The sequence below is a fragment of the Panthera uncia genome, chromosome X (genome assembly GCF_023721935.1).
Source record: "Panthera uncia isolate 11264 chromosome X, Puncia_PCG_1.0, whole genome shotgun sequence".
NCBI lineage: Eukaryota > Metazoa > Chordata > Mammalia > Carnivora > Felidae > Panthera > Panthera uncia.
Window position 1 is genome coordinate 68,366,144 of NC_064817.1, and position 17,118 is coordinate 68,383,261.

Sequence of the window (17,118 nt, forward strand, 5' to 3'; positions counted from 1 at the left end):
CATTCAGTGGCAGCTACTCAGTGTAGAAGAAATCAAAGAACTAAGAATCAAAGATAAAAACTTTTGCAAGGCCTAATGAAAACACTTATTTATATAAAACTTACTGATGGCAAAATAATTATGTGAATAGTTGGTATCAAATCAAATATTTGTACAGTGCTAAATTACCAATACACAGATTATTTTCAATACACAGTGAAAAACATACCCATACAAGTCAAAGAATCAGATTGTCATCATCCTAATCCAGGGTTAATCTTAGCAACACTCATGGTGGATCAACTAGATATGATGTGTGTTCCGGTATGATCCAACATAATATCCAATCACTAAGAATAAATTCTAGCCAAAAATGTTAACCTGAATCCATCAAGCCTTTAGGTGTAATTCTCAGTTTACAGGAAAAACATAGGCTAGAGAAATAAGGTAACTGATACCACAAGGAAGAAAGCAGCCAAATCCAAAAGGCAGAACATTCTGTACGATCACTGGCCCAGTCTCAACATTCCAGTCATCGTTAAAAATTTAAAAAAAGGAACAACAACAACAACAACTATGCTAGGATAAAACAGACTTACAGGACACTAAAAACCAGAAGCAAAGCATAATACTGAATTGGACACATATTTATAAATATCAACTATGAAGGGTATTTGGGGATGGATGTTTGTAGAAAGTTAAATATAGTCTGTGTACTGTAGATAAAAATGTACTATAATGGATAGAAACGTGAGGATTATTGACTGAAAAAGTTGCAGAATGATATGTACAGATGATCTTATTTTATCATGAATATATTTTTAAGATTACATATTTCCTGGGTTGGGGGAGGCTTGAAAAGCTGTAAACCAAAGGGCAAATATATAATTACTTTGGGAAATAGGCATAACCTACTGAAGTTGGAAGATCTGTAAACCTAGTACAACACAGTAGTAGTCAGCATGTGTGTGTGTACGTGTGTGTGGTATGTGTATGTGATTACATGTGAGTGGGGGGGATTACATCTGTATGCATCTGTACAGATGAATCTCACAAGCATAACACTGGCCAATAAAAGCAACTCACAAAAAGAATACATACAATAGAATTCCAAAAGTTAGACAAGGGTCAAAAACAGGTAAGGCAATATATTTTTTAGAGATACATACACATGTAATAAAAACACCTTAAAAAATACAAGGGAACAATACAACTTATCATAATGGTTACATCTGTGGGAAAGGAAGAGAAGATAAATGATGGTGGTACACACACGGAACTTCTAAAGTTCTAGTAATGTTCTGGTTATGGTCTTTTTACTTGGGTCATACATATGCACCATTCACTTTATTATTGTTCACTGAAATAAATATACACACACATATACACAGATTTCACTTGTACGTATGATGTCTTATAATAAAAATGAAAGCTGTGTACCAGATCTTGGGCCACATTGTAAGACTGCCCATTCCACCAGTTAGCTGGCCTCCTGGGAGATTTCAGAGCTCTTTACTATAGAATTTTTATATTATTTTCAAACTTCACTATGATAAGCAGCTTTAAAATAGATGTCACTTTGGTAGCTTTTAACTCTACTGAATGATTTTCTCAAAATAAATTCTCAGATCTGGAGTTACTGAGTCTAAGGGAATAAACACACTTACAATTCTCAGTACTGTCAAATTACTTTTCCCAAATATTGTCCCAATTTATAATATCATCATATTAATTGAATACAACTTCACTGACAACTCATTGTTACTTTTAATTTAGTGTTTTTAATTTTTAAATTATTTTGAATTCAACTATTAGGAAATAATATTTTCCCAGCAGTTTGCTATTTCTATCTTCTCTTTATATTTTTCTGCCCATTTGTCTAGAGATCTTGATATTTTTCATATAAACTTGAAGGTACTCATTATCTGTAATTAGTCCTGTTAGGAGTTGCAAATATTCCTATTCTGTTTTTTTTTTCTTTTGGTTTTCTATTTTTCAAAGTAGATGCTATAATTTTCAATATATTAAATATTATCTTTTGTTTTTTTCAGATTTCAAAGAGGAAAAGTTATCCTTTCCCTACAGATCAGATGACTCAATCTATTCCTACTTTATAGTTCCCACTTTGAAAGAGACTATATGCTGAAAGAAACACTCAGATTATTGTCAGAAAGCCCCAAAATTGATCATATGGTAAAAAAAAAAAAATTTTAAGTTTATTTATTTAAGAGACAGAGCGAGTGAGTGAGCGAACACATGCACAAGAGCAGGGGAGGGGCTAAGAAAGAGGGAGAGAGAATCCCAAGCAGGATCTGTGCTGGAAGAGCACACAACACAGAGCTGATCTCACGACCACGAGATCATGACCTGAGCTGACTGAACTGAAAGCAATAGTGAGAGGCTTAACTGACTGAGTCACCCAGGCATGCCACTCCCCTACAAAAAAAAAAAAAAAATAATAAAAAAAATTGTAATTTCAGTTCAATGGTGTAAGAACAGATTATTAGATCAATGGTGTTAGAATAACTGGCTGGTGATTTAGAGGGGGGAAAAACACTCGTACTCTACAACAAAGTAAATTTCAAGTGAATTTAAATTTAAATGTAAAAAATAAAATATTGAAAAATAAACTGAGTTAATATTTACTTAATCTTGGAGGGGAAGGCTTTTTATGCATATCTCCAAAGGCAGTTAACAAAAGTAACACAAGTTATATGTAAAACTAGTGAAATCTGAATGAGGTCATTGGGTAAGGTCAACTTCCTTGTCGTGAAATCTGAATAAGGTCAGTGGGTAAGGTCAATTTCCTGTTTATGATTTATCCAAAATTTTACTTGCCATATACATACTGTGAAGTATATGCAGGATTTTCTCATTAATAAAGTGAGAACTTACCACTGCATGTGAGTCTATAATTATCTCTAAATAAAAACTTGTAACAAGGACACTGGGAAGGCCATTTGGCTGACATGGAATGATGTTCAAGACATACTGTGAGGTGAAAAATAGCTTTCAAAACAGTGTCTGATACACTTTTATAAACACAGAAAAATATACATACATCTATACACACAAACCGAGAAAACGTTTGGAAGTAAATATATAAAAGTGCTATTATTATGTTAATAACACAGCCCTTGGAGGAAAAAGATATTACCATATTCATTCTGCCAATTAAGATGCATCCATTGTAAATTCTGACAAACACTGAAAATTGTAGGAACCAAAAGAATAGTCAACCAAAAAAAGATAAGCTTCAAAAGTAGGACAATGAGTCCAATACTTGATCTTGAAAATTTAATTTGCAAGTGAAAAAACTAAAAAAGACAGACATAAAATGGCAAGCTCCAGCACAGGCACAAGCAGCCTATATGTCATTTTTAACAATGATTTTATTTCAGTGGTTAATTATGTATCTTGAAATCAATAAGAACAGATTATTGCTTGAAATTTGACTGTATTCTCAGATCCCATTTTTTTTTTTTTTTACCATTACTTTAGTGGCTGTGATTTTTTTCCCTCAGTTTTAAGGAATAATACAACCATGTCATGCAATTCACCTTCATCAAAAGGTTGGCAGGCCGATAGAGATTTCATGATGCTGTCAATGATGAGTTAATACCACAAGACTTTGTTGGCATCAGGATTTTAATGTCAAAAATGGTGACTCCTAGAAAATGAAGCAACTGCCACCCACAAAGCTAGGGCATACTAATATAATATTTATAATATTATTTGCAAATGACATATCAGATAAAGGGTTAGTATCTAAAATCTATAAAGAAGTGATCAAACTCAACACTCAAAAAACAATCCAGTGAAGAAATGGGCAAAAGACATGAATAGACACTTCTCCAAAGAAGACATCCAGATGGACAACTGACACATGAAAAAATGCTCAACATCGCTCATCATCAGGGAAATACAAATCAAAACCAGGGGATACCACCTCACACCTGTCAGAATGGCTAACATTAACAACTCAGGCAACAGATGTTGGGGAGGATGTGGAGAAAGAGGATCTTTTTTGCATTGTTGGTGGGAATACAAGCTGGTGCAGCCACTCTGGAAAACAGTATGGAGGTTCCTAAAAAATTAAAAATACAACTACCCTATGACCCAGCAATTGCACTACTAGGTATTTATCCAAGGGATACAGGTGTGCTGTTTCAAAAGGGCACATGCACCCCCATGTTTAAAGCAGCACTATCAACAACAGCTAACGTATGGAAAGAGCCCAAGTGTCCATCGATGGATGAATGGATAAAGATGTGGTATATATACAATGGAGTGTTACTCGGCAATCAAAAAGAATGAAATCTTGCCATTTGCAACTACATGGATGGAACTGGAGGGGATTATGCTAAGTGAAATTAGTCAGTCAGAGAGACAAAAATCTTATGACTTCACTCACATGAGGACTTTAAGAGACCAAACAGATAAACATAAGGGAAGGGAAACAAAAATAATATAAAAACAGGGAGGGGGACAAAACATAAGAGACTCTTCAATATGGAAAACAAACAGAGGATTACTGAAGGGGTTTTGGGGGGGGGGAGGGGAATGGGCTAAATGGGTAAGAGGCATTAAGGAATCTACTCCTGAAATCACTGTTGCACTATATGCTAACTAACTTGGATGTAAATTAACAAAATAAATAAAATATTAAAAAAATATATATTGGTAGTATAAGGTATTTTTCTACTTGGAAGAATCCTACAAGTTCAATGTAATAAGAGAGTTTTAGCTACAGTAACTCCAGTCTTAATAGTTTGACCTAGGTTAAACTTAACTAAGACTTAGGTTACATATTTGTAAAATGGAGATTAACTGTATTCACTACAGAGAGGGTTATTGTGAGAATCAGAGGAAATGATGCGTTTTAAGATGGGGCACCCGGGTCGTTCAGTCAGTTAAGCATCGGACTTCAGCTCAGGTCGTGATCTCATGGTTCATGGGTTCAAGCCCCACATCAGGCTCTGTGCTGACAGCTCAGAGCCTGGAGCCTGCTTCAGATTCTGTGTCCTCCTCTCTCTGCCCCTCCCCCACTTATGACAGCATGCATTCTATTTCTCTCAAAAATAAATAAACATTAAAAAAAATTTTAAAAAGAGCTTAGAACAGTACTTGCATATGTTTCATATATTTGTTTAACAGTATGTTGTATGTGCTGAAATTCTCTGTCATCTATTTGGCTTATATACCTCATGCCAAAGTAATACAGTTCATAGAAAAATAAAGGTTAGAACTCACAATTCAGTAAGTCATGGGAATGAAAGGCAGAGAGCATAAGGAACACAGTTGATGATATTGTAATAGCAATGCAATGAGACAGATGGTAACTACACTTATGGTGAACATAGTATAATATATAAACTTGTCAAATCACTAAGTTGTAAATCTGAAACTAATGTAATTGTGTCAACTATACTCAAATATTAATTTTTTTTATTTAAAAAATAACTCACAACTCAGCATCTTCCTAATATGCCCTATATCTGTAAATAAAGCCCTATTTCTCTATACTTTAGCTTGTGTAAAGTTTTCTATAATAATTATTTTAAACTCATATATAGAAAAGTAGTTTGTGCACCTGGGTGGCTCAGTTGGTTGAGCATCTGATCCTTGATTTGGCTTGGGATATAATTCCAGGGTTCCGAGATCGAGCCCCACTTCTGGCTCTGTGCTGAGTGTGGAGCCTGCTTGGGGTTCTATCCCTCCCTTTGTCCCCCTCCCCCACTTGCACTCAAAAAAAAAAAAAAAGGAGTAAGAAGACAAGAAAAAAGAAAAAAAGAAAGTAGTTTTAACAAATGTGCAAATGTGGATCACAGATATATGATCCAAACATTTCAAAGCAATATAAATGATTAAAACTCCATTAACCAATAGCCATTGTAACTCAATGTGAACACTAGGCTGGAAAAAAAAGATATGTTAGAACATTACATAGGGAAAAAAGTAGATGTTGGTACTATTCTAAAAGTGATATAAACCAAATCGGTCAAGTAATATGACTTAAATTCTTGGTAAAATCCAATGAGATGAAATACTTACCCTAATAAGTATTAATAACACTAATGCTAATAATACTTGCATACTGGCCAAGCTGTCCCTGATCTCTTATTGGCAAACTATTTTTTAAATAGCCTCAATATGATAATATGATGGCTCTCATAATCCTGCTTTGGAAAATCACTATGTGTGATAAGTTATCATCTCTTTTTACACTGCCCTTTAATAAAATTAGAAAAGCAAGAACACAGTAAGTCAATGTTTCAAAGTATGCCTATTGTGTTGGCCATGACTAAATAACCCCAAAATGTTTCCAATCTCTCTAGCATATTACACACACACAGTGTTTTAATATATATGTTAATAAAAACTGATAGCGACTTTCGGTCGATTTTACTTTTAAAACCATTCATATACATAGCACGCACAACCTAACATTTTAGTTAAAAGACTCTGCATTGAAACTGAATAGCAGGTGATTTAGCATGAGTAACAGGTCAATTATACAGAATTGTAATTGTTTCTGTGCATTGGGATTTTATGTTAAACATGGGAATGTGATGGTGAGCAGCCATATTTGATTTTAATTGCTGCAGCTTGAGTTCTCCAAAACATCACGAGAACACTAGAGAAAATGACATGAGGCAAGGGAGATGAAAATGATGCTGCAGAGGGAACTCTGGTAACAAATGTAGCTCTCTCTGAGGGACTGGCTATGATTTACAGGGAAGAATAAACCTCTTCCAAAGAGTCTCCTCCAGCATTAGACAACCCCCTTTACTTTCCTCAGTACTGAAAGCAGAAAAGACATACTTTTCCATCAATAAATGCCTGAAGAATTGCAAACCATTTTTCAGAACAGCAAAATCTTTAGGCTTTCTTTAGCTCCTTCAACATTCTTACACTGACAAGGAAGCATTTCATACTATGCCCCAAAGAAGATAAATCTGTTCAAAATCTTTAAACAAAACAGGGGTGCCTGGGTGGCTCAGCTGGTTAAGTGTCTGGCTCTTGATTTCAGCTCAGGTCAGTAGTCTTATGGTTCGTAGGATCAAGCCCTGCATCGGGCTGACAGGCAGTGTGGACCTGGCTTGGGATTCTCTCTGCCCCTCCCTGTGCACTCTCTCTCTCTTTCTCTCTTTAAATTAATAAATTAATTTAAAAAAAAACTTTAGACAAATAAAATGACAAATCAAGCTGACAAATGAAAAAGAATAAAAGAAAAAGATAGAAAACCTGTAAACCCAGATAAGAAATCTGTTAGAAACAGTAGTAATAAATGCACAACGAAAGGTCTTTCTTACCAATGAGCCAATGGGGAAAAGGACAATGACTCAGACACCTGAATCTTTCTTCTGCTTTCCATGAAGAGCCCTTCCTGAAAGCATTCAGGTAGCAATAGTGATGATAAAAGCACCTTGGGATAGAATTATGGGCCATAAAAATCAACTACATTTTCTGAGTATTTACTAAGCATTTTATAGGAATTATTTCATCGAATCCTTAACAGAGCTCTGTGAAGTTTGTTCTCATGTAGAGATAAGAATATTGAAACTTAGGCTTTAAGGAACATGTATGAGGTAGCACAAGAGGCACAGCTGATTCAAACCCAGTCTGTCTCACTTCAGAACTACATTGTCAATTACATTGCTCAAATGAGACACATACATGTCAAAGTCAATAAAATATAAGGATGGTATAGCATTTTTAAAACTAAAGGACTTTTGAAATACAATTACCATTACTATTCATTGTTACTCAGTTAATATCCTCTAGACTTTAAGATTTTTTCCTCCTGACCACCCCCCAAAAATGTGTATATAGTATATATGCTTGAATTTTATAGTGATTTATTATACGTATATGAAATATTTGTTTCATAAAACTATACTCATCCTTACTACATGTAACATATTCTAATATATTCTATTCTTTTCTTTTAATGCTGGAATTAATTTCATGACCCACAAATAGGTGGCATCTTGCAATTACCAAAAAAAAAAAAATAAACAAACAAAAACAAACTCAGCTCTGGACCATAGGTGCATGTATGTTTGGAAATACAAAGAGAAGTATGAACATCCTGTCATGTTAGAACTCATACAGCCATTCTGAGAGAAGATTAAATAAAATATGTATGTGGGAAATCACTTAGCACAGAGTCTGGCACAAAGGCATATTTGGTAAATATGTTTCCACGAAACCTCTTGCAGCACTACCATCCCCAAACATTTAGAGAAGTGAAGCTACACCACCACCATCATAAGTATTATAGTCACTGAGCTGCCAGCCAAGGTTGACTTTCTGATTCTTAACCAACATCAAAGAATGGAAGTGTGCTACCTTACATGCCCTTCCTGATAAAAGCAACTTCTTGCTTTCAAAAAAATTTTTATGAGCCATTTTGATACAAAAATTTTTATTTATTTTTTTTTGATACAAAAATTTTTAAAGTATATTAAACACTGACTTGACTTCTTGAAAGGACTAGACAGAATTTAGCCTTTTCAAGGACACAGGGTCACACTTCTGCACGCACAATGGTGCAGAACACTCAACTTTACAACTAGTAGATAGGTCACCTAATTCAAATCTCCCACTTTACAGATGAACAAACTGGTATCCCAACAGGAGATGCAATTTGTCCAAAGTCACCCAATAGAAAGGTCAAGTGATTCCCATCACACCATGCTGTCACATCTATTATTGTACTATGTCGAGCACTATCTAGCAACATAGTCACAATATAAGAGCAATACTTTTGTAATTTCTCTTATGTTTGTTATTTTGGTTATCTCATTTCTTTCCCCATAATCTTTAGCAATAAAACTCTTAAGTCAAAAAAGATCTAGAGGCACCTAGGTGGCTCAGTTGGTTAAGCGTCCAACTTCAGCTCAGGTCATGATCTCATGATTCGTGGGTTTGACCCAATTCAGGCTCTGTGATGACAGCTCAGAGCCTGGAGCCTGCTTTGGATTCTATGTCTCCCTCTCTCTCTCTGCCTCTCTCTCAAAAATAAACTTAAAAAAAAAAAAGGATCTATGTTAGGGCACCTGGGTGGCTCAGTCAGTTAAGCGTCCAACTCTGGCTCAGGTCATGATCTCCTGGTTTGTGAGTTTGAGGCCCATATAGGGCTCCTCTGCTGTCAAAGCAGGACCTGCTTCGGATCCTCTGTCTCCCTCTCTTTCTGCCCCACCTTGGCCTGCACGAGTGTGTTCTCTCTCTCTCTCTGTCTAAAATAAAAATTAAAATAAAATGGATCCATGTGTTTATCCTCTGCAGGAAAAATTTTAAGCTAGCCCGTCTTAGGGAAAGAACTCCCCAAAATATAATGTCTGTGGTGTTTCAGAAAGAAAAGGGATCCAGACTGAATCACTATGTGGTCTTCAGAAAGCAAAAAGGATGCAATGAAAAGCCCACATTTAAGAACAAACAGTTCTGTGGATGTGACTGTCAGAAACCTCAACCAGTCTCTGAAAATAGGCAATATCGTAAACTTCACAAGGGCAGAGACTAAGTTCTGAGTAAATGTGAGTTGAATACTCTGAAAAATGAGTGTTTGTCACTACATAAACTGGTCCCAGGCCATTGTACTGTTGGATGTAGGCTTGCACTTTAGGTGTCTGTCTCTTCCCTTTCCTATTAAGACATGAACTGTCACTTATGTCTAATGACACCACCCAAATACAGCTTTTGTAGAAGTTGATAACACTGTATCTTCTAAATAGGATGTTTCTAAATATGCTCTGAGAACACTAGAATTATTTATAAAATTAGAATAAATATGCTCTAATTAAGGGCCTGAAGGATTCCACTATGTAAGAAGCACGTCAATATTACCATAGCTCTCCTAACTTCCATCTTGCCTGCTCTTCTGTTGAATTGTTGGCTCTGAAGCAGACTGCAGATTACAGAGGTTGCCTGATGTCACCTCCATTGAGGTGTTATGTTACTGGGACTATTTTTAACCTGAAACCAAGGATACTTCTCTGTAACCTACAAAATTATCATTCCAATGTCTTTTTAAACGGCAAAATGCCTTGAAAATGACGACTGTGTACCCCAACTGAAAGCCACTTTCTAGACACATCATTTATTTCCAGTTTTGTCCTCTCCTTTGAGACTCCAGTCAGCCTTCCTTCCTTTTTTCCATTTTCTACTTTATTTTTCACAGTTCAAACACTTTATTTTATTCATCTGCCTTTGGGTGTCTGAGAGATATTTCCTGTATTTTGTAATCAAAAGGAAATAGACATAACTAAGAAAATACATACAAAACTTTATCTTCCCATAATCTCTTCAAAACATGATCTTAGGGGAAATCTTATGATATGTAAAGTAAAAAACAAAAAACAGAAAAACACTAATCAAAGACAAAGGGATTTAAGTATTATCCACATATGATTTTACTTGAAGCAATGGTCTCTTGATGACATAACTAGAACTAAATTTACTAAAATAAAAATTACATTTCATAGCCTACTTCTTCATGTTTGTGATACATGCATGATTAACTCTGCTTTTTTCAGTAAAACTGAATCTAAGAAACGCTGCTTTTCCTAAGATTTACTCAAGCTAGTATTTAGTAATGCAAACATTTTTAAGGCCACTTTCAGCAAACTATTTCAAAAAAGAAATACTCCAAACACATTAAAAATAATTCAAATTAAAGATGAACATAAAGGAAGGGAAGCAAAAATAAGATAAAAACAGAGAGGGACACAAACCTTAAGAGACTCTTAAATACAGAGAACTGAGGGTTGCTGAATGGGTGTTGGGTGGGGGATGGGCTAAATGGGTGATGGGCATTAAGAAGGGCACTTGTTTGGATGAGCACTGGGTGTTGTATCTAGTGAGGAATCACTAAATTATATTCCTGAAATCATTATTACACTAGATGGTAACTAAATTGGATTTAAATAAATAATTCCGATTAAATAATGATTGGAATTATTGAAGTCATTTGGGAAACAACTTTTAACTAATTTTTCCATCTTGACATGCCTAAAAACAAAGCTTCATAACATGAATTTATGCAATGTGCTTGATAAACTCAGATTATGTTCACCAGTAAGTGATATGAAAAACAACTTTTAAGATTAACTTCAAATAAGTTTTTCCCATACTTTGAGAAATATTACTCTCACTGGAACAAGTCTAAAATGAATCTTTTTTTAAATACACCAGATGCCACCTAATTCAATTTTCTGGATCACACACAGCATCTTCCTACCTCTACCATAACAGACTCTAACAGAATGAAAGTAGTTCATATTATGAACTGAACCAGAAAGCAAACTATTTGTTATAAGAATTAGTAGCATTTAATAGGAATTAGCACTCTTATCAATTAAAATTTGAATCCAGATAGGAAAAAAATCTCTTAATGTTTCAAAAAATTTTAAAAACACCCCAACTTTCTAGGTAACAAAAAAGAAAGGCAATAATATAGAATCCAAGTATGGTATTAACAACTATTCAAAAATGGATGTTCTTCTCAGTTTCAAGATAGAGTGGAGAGAACAAATGAATAGTCTATAGGCTCCTTCCAGCTCTCATCCAACATGTGTTCACGGCAGCTACAGACAAGTTATCTGCAGCCATGCAGTTTTCAGGATGGGAATAAACATGTCTGCTGTCCTCAGAACAATTACCCAAGTGCCACTACAATAAGAATTTTTGATTAGACAACACCTGAAAGGATATCTAGTTTACCCTCTCTGTATTTAAAAACAAGGAAACTGAGGCTCAGAGAGATTAAATGCCCTAGTAATTCAAACAGGCATATTTAAATACCTGCAAGATTTAGTAACTTTTCCCAATTATTAGAGTATATTAGAGTTAAATGGGTTAACTCTAAGGGTCTGAACCACTGATTCTCCTTCTGAGATGGAATGGGCCTTTGGAAATTTACCAGCTGTGTGATCTTGAGCACACTGCAACCTTTCTAAACCCCAGTTTCCTCTTCTGTAAAGTGTAGAGAATACCTCCTCTAACGAGGTGGTTGTGAGAATTGCATACAGCTTGTAAAGTGCTTAGCACATCGATTAGCAAATAATAAGCATTCAAAACCAGGTAGCTATAATTTTTACTCGGCCCTGGAAACATGGCTGCCCCTACTGTTTGAGAAAACAGCTAACTCCATTCATTAACACAATGGACAGATATTCATCCACCAGAGCTTTTCAGGCCTACCACATTCTGCAAACAGGAGAAAACCCCACTCAACAACCTATTTCACCACATTTCAAACCCACCCTTTACACTGTTAAAAAACAAAATACTAACTGCTGCCAAATGTCTTCTACCACAAGTGGTACGCTGAATTTGTCAACTAGATATTGAAGGGGATTTTCTGGCTCCACCCAAAACATGGAGAATAAATGATGGGAAAACAAGGGGAAGATAAGGTCACACACCTGAAATGGAATTCACAGAAGCTTCTTCTCAGCTCATTTAGTTGTGAGTAGATAGGTGGGTGTCAGAAAGCAAAACGCTACCTTTCAGCATCATAAAGCAGGAATAATGGCTACCTCAACAAAATACAATTCCCCAGGCCTCTCAACATAATAGAAAAGAATCCGTTCCCTGGTCCTAGTAATTAATACGCACACGGACAACACCTGAGCATCCTTCTCGAAAAACTGAAGGCTAAGCTGTATCCGAGCTGCAATTCACCCTAGGACTACATCAATATATGAAAAACTCCTACTGAAGGACGAGACAAAATTACGGAGAATATCGCCTTGAAATCAACAAGGTGGGGATCATGTTATGCCAAAAGGCGTCTCCATTGATAAAGTCCCGATCCTCCATTCTCAAGACACTGCAAAACCCAACACCCTCTAAGGAAATTACAGGAACCACCCGCAGCAACCAACCTCAGCAATCGGCATCGATCATATCGACCCCTACTCAAATGGCGCTAAGCACCGTGGGTCCAAGCCCCTCCCTGGAGCTGCTAACTCCCGCGCTGACTCCACACTACCTCACTTCCTTCCAGTCCTCCCTGCTATGCTCAACCCCCGGCATTTCTCACCAAACTTCGCCACTGACAGAAAAGGTAGGAACGAGATAGACTTCCTACACTTTGTTCGGAGAGTACCAGAGCCACACATACCCGTCCCTATTACGATCACGTCAAACTCCGAAGGGAGATTATCCGCCATCTTGAGAGAAAACGTGTCATGTGACTATCGCTTGTGGAAATGAGATCAAGTCAGGCATTGCCCCGGTAGAAGGCGGAAGGGAAAACAGTGCATTCTGGATATTGTAGTTCTTGGGTGGCCGGTCCAGGTAGGCGGCTACAACATTTTATTTGAAATGTTTACGCGAATGTTAAAAGCTCAATTTATTTTCCAGGCAGAGTGCAGTGGCGCATTTAGCCTGGAGGTTTGAGGTAGTAATGAGGTGGAGATTTTCACTCTAGCTAGCTAGGATGAATGTGGGAAAACCTGGGTGTTCCTTGACGATGAAGCAAGAATTGGAATATATGAAGGGTGGAGTGAAATTGAAAGGGGATTGCTCTGTGAACAAAGGACATTTTCATTCCAGTCTTGAAACTGTTTCCCCCAGCGAGTCTGTTCTTTTGTTTTGGCCTCTGAGGCATAATTTTACGCACCAACACTTCAAAACTATATCCCATATATTTTTTGCCTCCATATCTCCCCAATGAAAACCCACGAAAACCGTCTCGCCCTAGTCTAGCCCTAGTTTCGCCAGAATGGAACCTAAATTGAGTTTGCATTTGTTCTAGTTAGTCCAGCCGGACATCCGGCAGTATATATTTAGAAAATTAGCCTTGCTTTACAGCAGCGAAAAAAGATATGAAAGCATAGTAGTTGCTTGATAAGCGTCTAATGATTCTGAATCTAGTTTTTTATACATATGCACGGAGTCCATACAAGATTCTTCTGATAAGCTGCTGCAAAAATGACCATGATAAAATACCATTCATAGTAAAGTGATTGTATTTGATGAGGGGCTTTAGGGTTCGTTGTGTAGTTATTTTATAAGCGTCTCAAAATAACTCAAAGCGAGTGCAGTAGTGGACCTTCCCTTACACAACTTGTCCTCTGAATCGTTTGTGGTTTCCCAGTCTCACTGTTGTTCCTCCAGCATGGGATTATCTTCCCATTCTCCACCTAACATATCCTTAAGATTCAGCTCAGCTTCTACCACCTCCTCCTTTTATGTCCTCCCTATATTGGGTTAAATTTCCATAGGTAGTGCTAACATTCTGTCATAGTCTTCCATATTGCCCTGAAATTATTTGCATTTAGGTTGGTTCCTATACAGTACACATATCTACATATGTACAAAAATACACACCCAGATAGGCCTAAATTATAAGACCTTCTATGACAGGGACTGTGCCTTATTTATCTTTTTACCCCCTGCATCTAACGTGGGCCTATTGCTTAGTAGGATGCCAGTGTTTGCTGAACTGGTTAGTTCTGACTCCCTTAATAGATGGTAAGTACTGTGAATACAGGGACTGAGTATTCCATCTTTATATCTACCCACAACTATCATGTGTCATATTTTGAAGATGCTCAATACCTGTTTCTTTGCTAAGGTTCCATGAAAATTCTTTAAAACTGTACTTTACTGGGGTTGGGTTTTGTTTTGTTTTGCTGCATTTTGCCATAATCTTTAGCAACATTTTACATGTTTCATTAATTTATTTTATGGGTTATCTGGATGTATTGAACAATTCTTTTGTGATACGGTCCTCTGATGAATATTTTGTGTAAGAGATTTCTTTGAGAAGTGTAAGGTATTGTTCAGTAAATCACTCTGCCATTTGCCTTGATGTGAAAAGAAAGTTTTGAGTACTATCAGAAGTGAAATAGATCTTATCTGTTAGATCTATGAGATTCTTAATACCATCAGTGGAAATGAAAATTAATAGATTTCCCAGAGTAAACACAGGAAACTTTCCAAAATCTCCTTTAACAGTGAGAAGCTATGGATGGGTAGTTAAAAACATGATAAATTAAGGTATCTCTATCATACTTTGGCAATATCTGTATACTTGTGTGTGTATCTTTTTCAATATGAGTGTATCTTTCTATGGATTCAGAAATTTTATAACAAGTAGACACACTTATGGATTCAGAAATTTTATAACAATCAGACACACTGTGAAGACACTACTTATCATTTCATTCAATTTTCCTCAAATATTTATTGAATACCTACTATGTGCAAAACACTGATTTAGATGATGGAATTACAGCAATGAATAAAACAGACAAAAACCTCTGACTTCATTAAGTTTACATCTAATAGGGTATAAAACAAAATAAACAAGTAATTGCTCTGTCATGCTAATATTCCAATATGTTTTGCCTCAAATATGAAATCCCTTTTATTCTGAAGTTAGAAAGCAGGACCCTTGGAAAAATAAAATTGCCAGCGTATATTTAGCTGTCCTTTCTCTATTATACACTCTCTGAACATGGAAAATATGGTTACATTAGAAAAAATTAAAGCCTCTGCATGGAGAAAGTGTTCAAAATGCCTTTTATTTCAAATGTATTTTTATAGATCTCCTGTAAAGACAAATATAGGGGTTGATAATGTCAGTAAAATAGCATGAAGCAAAGCAGCTTAATTGCTGTCTATTCTGTTATTCTAAGGATGTCTATTTTTTAGAAGTGAAATATTTTATTTGGATAAGTCATAGTACGAGATGATGGATACATATTGACTTACCCTATTAAGTCACTGTGATCCTAATTTTGTACTTAATGGTTTCCTGAGTTGAAAACCATGATTCCCTGAATATTTACCTTGTATTCAGAAGGTTACATAACTGTGTGATCTGACATAACAAATGTTTATAAACTGGTAATTTAATGGTCTCTATCCCTGGCCTTTCCTTTGAGCTCCAGATCCATATATCCAATCCCTTACTCAACATCTCTTCTGAACATGTCCACTACTGAACTCCTGAACATTTCAGCCCCACTCCCAAAACTCTTCATCCAGTGTTCCCTACCTCAGAAATGGTACTACCTTCTAATTAGTTACTCAAGTCAAAAACTTAAGAATTATCCTTGATATATCATTCTCTTTCACTCTTAAACCAATTCATCATCAACTCTTGCCATATCTATCTCAAAGTTATATTGTAAACATACCCACCTCTCAATCTGGACTGCCCCCGTAATCTCTTGCCTAGACTACTACAATAGGCCCCAGCTCGACCCTTGATTTATGCTTGCTTCTCTCCAGTCCACTGTAGAGGAGAGTAAACTCTTAAAAATTCAAATCTAGGGGCATCTGGGTGGCTCAGTCATTTTAGCGGCTAACTCTTGATTTCAGCTCAGGTCATGATCTCACGGTTTGTGAGGTTGAGCCCTGCATCAGACTCCACACTGTCAGCACAGATTGGGATTCTTTCTCTCCCTCCCTCTCTCTCTGCCCCTACCCTGCTTGCACTCTCTCTCTCAAAATAAATAAACTTTTTTTAAAAAAGATTAAAAAAAATTTTAAATTCAAATATAAGGGCACCTGGCTGGCTTAGTTGGTGGAGCATGTGGCTCTTGGTCTCAGAGTTGTGAGTTCAAGACCCACACTGGGCATAGAGGTTACTTAAAAATTAGATCTTAAAGGGGCGCCTGGGTGGCTCAGTCGGTTAAGCGTCGGACTTTGGCTCAGGTCATGATCTCACGGTCCGTGAGTTTGAGCCCCGCATCAGGCTCTGTGCTGACAGCTCAGAGCCTGGAGCCCGTTTCAGATTCTGTGTCTCCCTCTCTCTCTGCCCCTCCCCTGTTCATGCTCTGTCTCTCTCTGTCTCAAAAATAAATAAACGTTAAAAAAAATTAAAAAAAAATTAGATCTTAAAAAAATTCAAATCTAATTATGTCCTCCCCTACCTAAAATCGACATGATTTCCCATTACTCTTAAAATACACTCCAAAATTTTAAGCATGGTCTAAAAGTCCCTGCTGAACTCTCCAGGCTCTTCTCATACCTGTCACCCTTCTCTCTCTAAGCTCCAACCATATTGTCTCTCCTTCGTTTTGTCTGATACACCATGCTCCTTCCTTCTTCAGGGCCTTCATTCATGTTCTTCCATATTCCTGAGGTATACTTTTGTCCTTCTTCTCCCTTTCT

General features: G+C 36.5%; 1 protein-coding gene across 1 annotated transcript in view; it reads right to left on the minus strand.

The window, feature by feature from the left end:
• Nucleotides 1–13,183, minus strand: part of LOC125931809 (rab proteins geranylgeranyltransferase component A 1-like) — a 174,356-nt gene extending 161,173 nt beyond the window's left edge. The window contains exon 1 of the mRNA XM_049644032.1: nt 13,112–13,183. Coding sequence (XP_049499989.1) covers nt 13,112–13,160 — 49 coding nt within the window. The 5' untranslated portion in view covers nt 13,161–13,183. The remainder of the gene's footprint in view (nt 1–13,111) is intronic.
• Between the last annotated feature and the right edge of the window lie 3,935 nt (nt 13,184–17,118).